Source organism: Sceloporus undulatus, chromosome 2 (genome assembly GCF_019175285.1).
Source record: "Sceloporus undulatus isolate JIND9_A2432 ecotype Alabama chromosome 2, SceUnd_v1.1, whole genome shotgun sequence".
In the NCBI taxonomy this organism is placed as follows: domain Eukaryota; kingdom Metazoa; phylum Chordata; class Lepidosauria; order Squamata; family Phrynosomatidae; genus Sceloporus; species Sceloporus undulatus.
Window position 1 is genome coordinate 255,880,095 of NC_056523.1, and position 12,570 is coordinate 255,892,664.

At 39.8% G+C, this 12,570-nt stretch overlaps 1 protein-coding gene across 3 annotated transcripts in view; it reads left to right on the forward strand.

Moving 5' to 3' along the window:
• Positions 1 to 12,570, forward strand: part of LOC121920746 (tip elongation aberrant protein 1-like) — a 73,624-nt gene that overhangs the window by 47,167 nt on the left and 13,887 nt on the right. For all 3 annotated transcript variants that reach the window (XM_042447924.1, XM_042447925.1, XM_042447926.1), the window contains exons 12-15: positions 2,649 to 2,734; positions 6,036 to 6,120; positions 9,313 to 9,361; positions 11,886 to 11,976. In XM_042447924.1, coding sequence (XP_042303858.1) covers positions 2,649 to 2,734; positions 6,036 to 6,120; positions 9,313 to 9,361; positions 11,886 to 11,976 — 311 coding nt within the window. The remainder of the gene's footprint in view (positions 1 to 2,648; positions 2,735 to 6,035; positions 6,121 to 9,312; positions 9,362 to 11,885; positions 11,977 to 12,570) is intronic.

Sequence of the window (12,570 nt, forward strand, 5' to 3'; positions counted from 1 at the left end):
TTTTATTCCTATCTCATTTTATTTTTATTTTTTAATCAAATCACATCACTATAACTCTGGAATTGCATAAAAAAGTAAAAATAAAATCAAACTGAAAAGAATGATGGGTAGGATACTGGGCAGGAAGGTAGGGTTATGGGGAAGTGCAGAAGAGAGCACAATGGCAGAAACAATCCCAGTCACACAATTCTGAAGTTGTGTGATAATCGCTGCTCTCAAACCATCATGTTTCATTTTTTTTTAATTAGCGAGATTGTGGTGAGAATGGAGATCATATGATAATGTCCAGAGAGAAAGAAAGGAATTACAGAGGAGAAAATAACTAGAGGCCAGAATGATGACTTGTAGATAAGGCAGTGATGTAAGAAAGGCTTCTCAACCTTAGAGGAAAAAGGAGGGAGAAATGATCGTAATGAGGTTTTCTTTAGACAGATCTTTTAAAGAAAATAGTAAATGTGTACCCACAGTAGTTCCAAGGAGCAGTGGGTGTCATGCTGGAATAGTTGTTCTGACTTAAATGTGAGCAGCATTTTCAAAATTATATTTAATAAAGCATCACTTGAGGGAGAAGCATTAAAGAAAATTGTATGTAAAGTTGCCTCTGAAAACAAATATATAATAGACTCATATTGAGAGCATTTATGCATATATATTGTGCAGTTATTTTGCTCATTAAAAAACGCCAGTGCTAATACTTGTTTTGAAAGTATTCATATCCCCATTTTTTAAAAGGGCTTCTAGATTTTTTAGCATGAAAACCAGGAAAAGCTACGTTTGTATAGAAATTTACTTTTTAATTTTATAAACATTATTTTAAAAAGAGCTGCACACCTGCATATTTAAAAAAATGAAACAAACCAGATATGGGTTGAAACATCTCCCTTTCTTTTAATCTAATATGTAAAGGAGACAATATTATTTGGAAATTAATATCTTACATATCCAGACCATATACAGTATAATTGATATATTTTGATGCTACAATGAATAAACAAAATATTTACCAAGCGTCTTCGTGAAAGAAACTGTTTAATTTGTTTTTTGTTCCTTATTTTCTCATTTATATGTGCTTCGTTTCCAGCCCAGGATTTCTTAGTGAGTCTATAAGTTCAAGAAAGAATGGTCCCTTTTGATTTCAGGCTGGTACTGGATGAAACAAAAATCCTCATAAGACAGCTGGAAAACAAGTTTTATTTTTGGGTTTAGATGCTAAATCAAGCTCAAACATAACTGAGCACATATTCTTCCACAATTCAGTACTCTCTATATGACTTCTGCCATCAATCAGCATGACTACAATAGACAAGAGGGATATGATATGTAGAGAAGATGTTTTGATGAGGAGTGTTCTCTGGTTTCATCCATGTGGCTTTGTTGATAGATTTCTCAATATCATTTATCACCTCAGCAGGAGTCAACCTGTTAAGATCTCAAATCACAGCAACTTTTGATTCTACGTGAGGCTACAGTGCCTGGGGATCAGTGTGTATTTGTGTGTATGTGTAGGGATTAGAAGATTGAACTAGGGCATGGATGATGATCTTGGTTCAAATCTCGACTGATCTGTGAATTACACTGGATGACATTGGGTCAGTCACTCTCTCTCTCAGCCCAACTTGCCTCACAGTATAAAGTGCAGGAAGAGAAATAGGTGTCTTATGTTGAGAGCCTTAGAAGAAAACCGAAATAGAAATTAATAACGAAATAAATACGAATGACAGGATGAAGCCTTGAAGGCTTCCAAGGTTGCTAGGGAATGTTGGATTTGTTTTCTGGCATAAAAATCAACCCGTAATAGGATGAACTTTTCCTTATATATTATTATTACATAGGGGTTCTTTCCCCTGGGAATAGTATATGACCTGTCAGTACACTCATTGCAGTCCCTGGTGAAAAACATTTCCCTATTCCTCATCTAAATGGTCAGTGTCTCACATCAATCTTCTCCAGCCTGGTGTCTTCCAAATACTGTTATGTTGGACTACAACTACACAGAAAGCCAATGCTGGCTAAAGATGAATGGAATTATAATGCAGTTCATCTGGAAGACAGCAGACTAGGGAAAGCTGTCTTACATTAAATAGTAAAAAAATAAATTGCCACTTAGTGTTTCCTAATCATAGCACTTATAAAGCATTTTGAGAGAAATGAAAATTGAAAGTCAGTTTATGCTGATGTCAGATTTGTTGCTTATATTTTCTTTGGCATAATAAATATCTTCTCTTTCATCTTTTATCCCTGAACCTTTCCCTCTTTCCAGTTCATTTCAATTAAATCTGCTTTATTACAATAGCATTCCTGTATATTTAGTTTGAGGTTATACTGATTTTAAATTGAATAACTATGGTATGTAAAAATAGAGAGTACTCTCTCTAGAGAAATCTTTTCCTTCTTCTTCTTCTTTTCCCTAGAAGTTCAAATGGAGGATTACCTCAGTGTTATTGTTGTCATGCCTTTCATTACTACTGTAGCTTTTGTTACTACCGTTATGCCCCATAAAAGATCTCAGATTTTCAGTGTTTCCTCACAAAATATTTTTAGTATTAAGAATACTTCTGACATCCATTGGAAAGACTTATTGTTTAGATTTCTGACGGTGAGTTTGCTTTATTATTTATTACCTTTTTTATTTCATTCATGTCACGCAGCACGGATGAAATGGAAGATGCCACTTTATGTGGGGATCCCCCCTGCTTGCAGACAGAATCATGTCGCTTTTATTCTCCACAGCCATGTAAGTGAAATGCATTTTAAAGCTAGAGACCTGTCATTGTTTGAATTTTACAGTCTCTTTCAGTGTGTACATTGTCTAATTCCTCTCAATTATGCACAAAAATACTGAGAAAAAAAACCATGCACATCTAACCGGTAAATCAGCTAATAACGTTAAAGCTTAACAACATGTAAGACAGGTAATGGTGAGTAGATCACTTTCACAGAGAGAAATAGTATGTGCTGTGGAAATTCTGTGAACCTGACATCTTTTTCCTTTCACAAAAATCAGCAAAATCAGCGAGGGAGACACTAGGATGTCAGGGAACAGGAATGTAATCCTTTAATTGTAACCCATGCCATTTCCACGCATTGAATATCTTCCTGTAAGCTGCTACAGGTCCTCAGAGATATACTAGTAAATTTACTAATGGGAAGAAATAGCAGATGTGGAGGGACAGAGAGTTGTCCATGGGAGAAATCATGGGAGATGAGGGACAGTGCCTTCTTCCCTTGTTCTGCTGTCACTCATTATATCACAGGACACAAATGTCATATATTTATTTTTTTAATATTGTTTTGCTTGGTCATCTGTATTTAGCTGCACATTTCCATGTTGATTGTTCCACACAGTCTATCATCTTTAGAAGAGTTGGGGGCAAAGTTCTGTTTCACTAGCAAAGTGAAAACTTCAAATGGGAGAATGGAATATAAAGAAAAGAAAATGATGAGTAAGCTGAAGAACCCTAGCCTAAGAAATGCCACCAGATTCAGATACTAAGCATAATGGAAAGGACAAAGAGAAGATATTGGTTGGAAAAGACTGATGGGTTTTCTCTTCACTGGACTATTAATGATTTGTTGTGAAAGTTGGAAAGCAGCATGCAAACGTGCAGCAAGTCAGATGCATTTGAGGAAATTCAACTTGCCAAAATACATCTTCAGAGATAAAAGCAAAAGTTGCCTCTACAAACAAATGTTGTTTCCAGATGATGTTGTCATTACCTCTTAACCTTCATTTTGGGCCACTTTCCAGCACCTCTCCTAGAGATTTAGGGATCAAGATTGGGGAAAAAAATTCTGTCCAAATGCTTGGAAAGCCAGAGCCTTTCTAAACATGGTGTCCTTGAAATGGCCATGCTGTTTGTATGCAATGAGAATTGTAGTCCAACACATATATGAACCATACTGAGAAAGGGGAAATCTGAAAGAACTGCTATCACATTACCATACAGACCCATAAATAAGTCAACCCGGGATTTTGGGGTCAATTTGTAGCCATAAAATTCTTGACTTCTAGACAAGTATAGCTGGTAATTAAATTAGAATTAGGAGATAGAAACATAGAAAGGCTTCAGTGCTGCTGCACATCATGAGGACAAAGCATTCGCAATTTAACATGTTCTGTAGTATGTTTTTTTTAAAAAAAATCTAATTCTGTCCTGAAGCATCCCTCTGCCAATCTCCACTGAAGAATCAGTTGCTCAACCCAAGCTTTTGCCTGCTTCTGGTTGGCTCATGCTTCTCCTCTCCGTTTTTATCTGAGCATTAAGATAAACACAATGATTAAGCTTTGGCTTGCCAAGATTCTTAATGGCCTTTTCCTTTGATTTTAATAGCAACCTTAGATATAGTTTCCCCTTATACAGTTGCATAGAATGGTTGCAAAAAGCTTCATCATTATGTAACTATGCTCTCAAAGGCCCGTTACACACGGGCTTAAAAGTACACGTGGAGCGCGTACTAGGGTTAAGGCGGGGTGGTGCTTCCGCACCACCCTAACCCTAGTGTGCGTTGCGCGTGCACAAAATGGCAGCAGCCGTTCCATACGGCTGCCGTCATCGATACGTCACGGCCGCACCGCCTCCAAACGAGGCGCGCGGTTGTGACGTATTGGGGTCGCGGCAGGGCGCCTAGGGCGCCCTTTCCGCGACCCCGGAAGGACCTCCGAAACGGAGCTGCTTCCTGGTTTGGTCCGCTGGGTGCAGCCTTCAGACAGCTGCGCCCAGCGGACCAAAGGAGAAAAGGGCCAAATGGCCCCTTTCTCCTTCTCCCCGACGCCACGGGGTGTCCTTGGGGCTTCAAGCCCCAAGGACACCCCTTTCCAGGCTGCGGGGAAGGGGCCTTTTGCCGCTTTCCCACAGCCCGGAAAGCGGCGGATTGGGGCTTCAGCGGCTGCCGCTCTGGCCACTGAGGCCCCAATCCGGCGGGGAAAGGTGTGCCTACAGGCCGCCCCAAAGGGGTGGTCTGTAACGCGCCAAAGGCACAGAAGCAGCTCCTGAAAATAGTTGACAGCTTTAAAGTTTATTGCCATTATTTTTGCCTAATTCATTGTTTAGATCAGGGGTTGGCAACCTGCGGCCCGCGGGATGAATCCGGCCCGCCAAGGCCTTCCTGCCGGCCCCTGCGCAGTCCTGCCGCCGATTTTCCCCGTTTTCACGCTGCTCTGGCCGCCATTTTGTTTTTCAAAATGGCGGCCGAAGTCTCGCGTGACCTCAGGATGGCAAAGGTCACGTGAGACTTTGGCCGCCATTTTGAAAAACAATATGGCGGCGCCCATGAGGAGGCCCGGTGAAGCCCCTGGAGCACTCCAACAGGGCTGCTGGGGCTGCAGCAGGCCTGCATCGGGCTCCACCTTGCCCTCTGCCCTCCTCCTCCTTATGAATAGAAGAGCAGGGAAAGGAGGAGGAAGAAGGAGGAGCCAGCCAGCCAGCAAGAGCAAGCCAGAGAGAGGATGGTTGCTTCTTTAGGGGACGGGGGTTAGCCTTCTATTCTGAATTGCATTTTAGTAGTTTCCATGCTAGTAACTTGTTAGTATTATTATTATTTACTTGCCCTTAGTGGTCTCTTTGCAAAAACTCCTTTCAGCTCCTTGTGCTTTTCTGGGTTGAGACAGTGGTGCATGCTTTCTCCCTTGCATTTTAGTAGTTTCCATGCTAGTAACTGTTAGTGTTATTATTATTATTATCACTCTGGGGGCGGAGCATGTGGCCCCGCCCCTGGAGGGTGGAAGCTCCACCCCTCTGCTTCGGCCCCCCAGTTGTCCGAGGGACAGCAACCCGGCCCCCGGCTCAAAAAGGTTGCCTACCCCTGGTTTATATTTATTTTCAACTTAGGATCTAAGTAGATCTCCAGAATATGCATCTTGAGAGATAAAGCTTCTCTGCACATAAAACACTGCAAAGGGATTCCTGAGGATCTCAAGGAATTCGAGAGAAAACATTACACCAAAAATTCCCCTAAGCATGATTTGTGTTAATATTGCTTTGTAAAACATTTTAAACCAATCCATTACCAAATATTCTTATTTTCTTTTATCACAGCTCTATATCTTTGGTGGAATAAATGAAAAAGATTTCAACGATCTCATAGGAATGAAATTGATAAAGCCTTCAGATAGACAACCTAGTAAGTTTAGGGGTTGCTTTTGATTATCAGATGTTAACTGGAAGTTCACTTGCATACTGAATCTTCAATGGTACCAATAAGTGGCCACTAGAACTTCTGAATTTACAAACTCATTTACTCTTAAAACAGTAACCATACTATTACAGTGCTGTGAAAGTTTTCTCCAAAATAATTCCTATTCAGTTTAGAGGGTCATAATTCCAGATCAATGGATATGAGCTTGCAGTCTGGTCCTGCTTAAATTGTAAGTTATCTATGGTGGAAGAATTTAGAGATTACTTAACTATTGCATTGCCAGAGTAACTCAGCTAAGCAATTTCAGAGTTATGCTCTTTGTGAACATGAAAGTAAATGTGTGTGACTTAGCTGGTTGAGGAAAATAAAATGGGTTCTTCACCATTTTCAGTCAAATCATCAGTCATGACTACTTTGCAATTACTGAATCACATTCAGAAAGTATTTAATTGGTTCTTTAATTTCCTAGGGCCTCTATACAACATTTGATTTTGTATCCAAACTCCTAGGAAACGTAATTCACAGTCTCCCTACATACTATTTTGTTGTTGAGTATGCTGCTTTGGTTTCTGTCATGAATCTCTATAGCAGAATATGTTTAGCCTCATAAAGCTGTTTTACTATCTTACCTTGTTACAAACTGTAAAGCTAAGTTCACCAAACATTTGGAATCAATATTACTTCCTTGCAGCTGTAATACAGTCAGTTAAGTTATTGCTAGTAATTAAGGTTTCAATTATAACCAAATTGACTTTTAGATATGAGATATACATTCCTACAGATTTGCATTCCTTACTTGATTAAATTGAAATCGTATCCTACAGCAACATTAGAATATGTTTTTCAAAATGATGTGGGTCTTGGACAACTTCAACAGGAAAGAAGAAACCCTCAAAGTAAATAAAGTTTCGCTACCAGTCCTGAAGAACACTAGAACCAGGACTCAGCAAATGCAAATGAGAAACCACTCAGGGTCAGAGGCTTTCCCAATTAGCAGACACTAATCCTCTTTTGCATATCTTCCTACCCTGAGGAGGCCATCAATAACGGAATAATACACAAATTAACATTGGAATCATTCCTTCTCACCCAGGGTCACATAGTATATATATACCCAGTCTCTTCCAGGTTAGCATTCTCTGAAGATGCCAGTCACAGATGCTGGTGAAATGTCAGGAAGAAACTCTTCTAGAACATGGCCATATAGCCTGAAAAACCCACAAAAACTATACATTTGCTAACCTTTTCCTTAAAAGGATCCAGCCAATCTTTATTTGCAGTAAATAAAGGCTTCCATGCAGACACATTTCTTGAAGAGCAACAGCAAACATGGTATTACCGAACAGGCTTCTTAGTCATGCTCAAGATGGAGAAATTTAGAAATTCTTCCTGAACAGAAGGTTGAAATGTAGGACATGTCCTGGAAAAGGAGGACATCTGGTAACCATGCTCAAAAAATACATTCAGTTGACACCTACTCCCAAGTTATGTATGTGTAGATTTGCAGCCATGGAGTGCAATGTAAAACTAAATACTGTATATAAATAAATTGTATTTATTTCCCACCTCTCCTCAAGGCTTGAGGTGAGGTACAGTGTGTTAAAATATAAAATACAATTAAAAACAGAAACCCACAGTTAAAATACAATATTATAAAACCACTAAAATACACTTGTAAGCATAGATATACAATTAAAAAGGCATGATTTAAAATTGACTGGCTAGGCCTGCTGGAAGAAATATATCCTTAATGTTGTTTTAAATGCAGTCAGCAGGTCAATCCATAGTTTGAGGGCAGCCAACAAAAAGGTCCTCTGGAAAACCATTGTCAGTCTAGTCCTGGCAGGTTGGAGCAAACATTTCTCAGAGGACAGGGTGGATTATATGGGAGAAGGCAACCCTATAGGTAATCTTGATCCAAATCTTATTGGGCTTTAAAACTAATAACCAACACTATGTGCTTTGCCTGGAAACTAACTGGCAGCCAATTGAGTGATTTCAAAGTCAGTGTAATATGATCTCTCCTGGATGTACCCATAATCAATCTGGCTGCCATGTTCTGAACCAGAATATTATTATTATTATTATTATTATTATTATTATTATTATTATTATTAAGCTTTATTTATATAGTGCTGTATATTTACACAGCACTGTACATAAAATCATTTAATTAGACGGTTCCCTGCCTTCATGCTTACAATCTAAGAAGACACGACACAGAAGGAGAAGGGAATGGTTCAGGGGAAGGGGATCAGGTCCAGCATTCTTCTTTCCCTCTGAGGCCTGGACCATGGCAGATGGACAGATGGAGAGATCTGTATCTTAAGGATAGGACTGATGGCATTGGAGTTTTAGGGCCTTAACAGACAGGCCAAAATAAAGCTGCTTCAGGCCACTTTGGAAGTGTTCTATTTAAATGAAGCATGCGTCCTAGGAGGCTGGAAGCTGCGCCAAAGCCATGCTGCAGTCCTAAGAACTGGAGCACAGCTTTGGCACAGCTTCGGGCCTTTTAAGATGCATGTGTCGTTTAAACAGCATACCTCCAATGTGGACTGAAGCAGCTTTATTTTGGCCTGTCTGTTCAGGCCCATAATGACTGCATTTGTAGGCTGGAGGAGATTTGGATCTCATCTTCAACCCCATTTTTTACTCTTTCACAAATGTTAGCCAGCAGAATAGTTCGACTAGTAGCGCACCCTAATGCTTCACAGACAAGACATCTTTTGAGTTAGGACTATATTTTCAGTCAACCGGAGAAAGAAAGCAATCATGTTTTGTATTGCTGATGATAATGCCATTTATCATCTGCAGACACTGCCCTCCAGCCCTATGTGTTTCTATTGTGACTGCTAACTACAAATGTTTTTTAGGGTTAGGTTTCTTAGGCATCCACACTGCAGTAATAATCCAGGTTGATACCACTCTAACTGCATGGCTTAATGCTATGGAATTCTGGGAACTGTAGTTTGTTGTGGCACCAGAGCTTACTGTCACAGAAGGATAAATGTGTCACAAAACCAAAGTTCCCAGAATTTCATAGCACTGAACCTTGGCAGTTAAAGAGGTGTCAACCTGGATTATTATGCGGATGTAGCCTTAATGATTACAAAATAGAATTTCTTTTTAACCATGACTGTCTGTTGAATTAATGGATTTTTCTGTTCTGAATTTTAGTTATGAAGGAGATTCTTTCAGAACTGGGAATCCAAGGAATAAACAGCAGGTATTTTTTTTCCTGACATCCTTTTCGCCTTACACCCACTCAAAGAAGAAAAAGCATGAGTCCTTTTAAAATAACATTTTTATAAGTTATAATATATTCCATATAACTTAGGTGCGAAAGAGATCAGGATAAAAAGCCAGCTTCCAGGCATCTTGGGGGCATGGCGTTCAGATGACGCATCGCCCCAAGATGCCCGGAGGCCAGCTTCAAGCTGCCCAGCTGCCCAGATGTGGGTGGCGTTTGTATGCTGCACACCACTGGAGCACCTTAAAGCTGGCTTCCAGCCACAGCAGGGAGGAAAAGCCGGCTTTTTACCATCACAAAAAGGAGTGGCTGTTTTTTGGCCAGCAAAAAGGCAAATTGGGGCCACGGAGTGCAGTACCAGAGGCCCCAATCCGCTTTCAGAAGGGCCAGTCTGTTTCGCCCCTTAGTTTGGGCTTGGTTTTATAAACTTCCTTTCATTTAAAAAACATTCATGGGCAGTTTTCATCATAAATCTTCAACACTCCCTCTGAAGGGGGAGGGTTGCAAGCCCTCCCAACCTATGCCGGAAAGGTCCTTGGAGCACCCAGCAACAAAGAGAGTCAAGAGTCCGAACTGTGGTCCAAAATAAGCACACCTTTATTTTCCGTACGGGGTGACAGCCGCCTAAATGGCGATTCCAAGACTGTCACACCCAATTGTCTTTCTTCAAACCTTTTATACATTCAAAAATGCAAGCATAGCTTAAGCAACATCTCTTTTGGGTTAGTTTTTAACATTTCTTAATAATTCCCCAGAACCAGTTTATTGGCTCATTCCTGTCTTCCTGCCTTCCTGGCAAGTTTCCACAGTTCTGGTTAATCTTTCACAATCCCCATTGTTCTTCCTATCTCTAGTTTGGATTGCTTGGCCATGCTATGCTGTAATCATTAAGCTGCTCAACTGTCCTGTAGCCTTTCCAGGTGGCTGTCCCTCTCACCTCCAACATCCCCCCACTTTTTAATAAAACAAAAATAATGTAAAACAGCATCAAAACATCATAATTATTTAAATGAGAAATCTGAGATATTCAGAAATGATTACATGTAAGTACTAAGGCATTCATGAACAACCCACAGGCTACAAGGCATTTCTTCCTTAATGCACTGTTTACTTGATGCAGCCTCATTTTTATAGCAATAAAAAATATCTATTAATATTCAATGACAGAATCATAGAATCATAGAGTTGGAAGAGACCTCAAGGGGCATCAAGTCCATTATGTGTTCCTAACATTTGATATTTGAAAACAGTCTAGTTTATCACATAAACACAAAAGAGAATTTCATACATCTAGCTGAAATCCTACTGACATTGTAGGATTCACATACTGGAGACACGTTCTAAACTGAAACTTTGGAGGATATCATATGGGAGGCTTACCATGAGTAAATCACCATGAAATCGTCCAAAATCGTGAAAAAAGTGTGATCAGGGTTCACCCCCCCCCCCACATGCTTCTCTCGCCAATAAATCATCATGGAGGTGTCGGTGCTTGCTTGTCCAGTGAGTAAAGCAACTTGTGAGTAAAGATCCTGTTACTGCCAAATGGCGGCTCCAAGTATACTTTACTCACTGGACAAGCAAGTGCCCAACGCCTCCATGGCAATTTACTGATGAGAGAAACGTGCAGGGGTGTGAACCCCAATCACACTTTTTTCACGATTTTGGGCAAAATCAGTAGGATTTCAGCTAGATGAGTCACATTCCATATCATTTTTATGTATGCAGAACTGCATACCATCCAGGAAGAACACTGACTAAGGAAGATGGTAGGCTACCACAGATAATATGAGGCCCCCTTGGACCGTAAGCCAACTAATAAAATATGCTCCAAAATCAAGAAATATATGGAGAACTAGTAACTCAAGCTCATGTTCTTAACCATAAATTATCACAGAAAGCCATTAAGTCACAAAAAACTACAGTGGTACCTCGGGTTACGAAATTAATTCGTTCCGCGGCTAATTTCGTAACCCGAAAAACCTTCGTAACCTGAATTACCATAGGCGCTAATGGAAAAAAATAGCTCTCTGCTGCCCTCCGGTGGCGAAATAGCGCCGAGGTTTTTTCGTAACCCGAAAAAACCTTCGTAAGCCGAAACAATAAATCCCTATGGGATTTTTTCGTATCCCGAAAAATTCGTAAGCTGGGTAATTCGTATCCCGGGGTACCACTGTATATATGTTTTGAGTTTGGCAGGAAGACACATAAATATATAATGTATCTAATATGTATTTAAAGGTTGGAAGTAGCATGGTAGAAACAACAATGTTCATGTGAAATATTTCTAATCCTAAATTAACTGTTAATGTTTAGACCTATCTAGATTATTTTTAAATTGTGAATTTTAAACTATGGATTGATTGTTTTAATATGTACTGGTCTTATTTATTCTTTTAAACTGATGTCATGTGTTGCTTATTTGTTGTTGTTTCCCTCCTCAATCCATGGGGAGAGGCAGATAAAAAGTAATAATTATGATTATTATTTGGATGTGTAGGTTTACACCCACCAAAATCCCCAAAGTGAGATATGAATTAACAGGCTCGCCTTTGCTGACTGAATCAGTTTCTCCACCACCTCCTGTTCCAGTAAGTGCTTTGTTTCAGTTTTGCTAAGTCAAGACCTTCACAGCTTCTCATTGTAAGAAAATATTGAGAACTGTATACACTTCTAGACATTGTTGGACTGCAGTTCCCATTGCCCTCATCTACAAAGGCAGTAGTGAAGAATACTGGTAGGTGCAGTCCAGCAAAATCTGTCCGGGTAAGAAATTTCTGCTGTCTGCCAATTGCCATGGGTTATCTTTAGTCCACATTCCCCATGCTCATTCATTGAGAATTTGGCTGTTGCCTGATAAAAGGGAGGTTTGGGGGGGGGGGGTTTAATAGCAAAGATAGAAGCTACCTCATGTCTCCTTAGTGTTTTCTCTTGTCCTTTAATGCCCCCCCCCACACACCAGCTTCCTTCATATTAATTACAAGAATTGCAGGTTTGTTTAACTATAAATGGAATCATGTAGAATTTGTTGCTCAAAAAAGCAGGCTTCCTTTTGTTTGTATAAAATCCCCACATTAGCACAACAGGAGATGTTGCACAAAAAACTGTTTGTAATAAACATGTTATGTTGCTAGCATCTGATCTGGAATTAATTTTTATGAAGAGGAATATATAAATATTTTAAA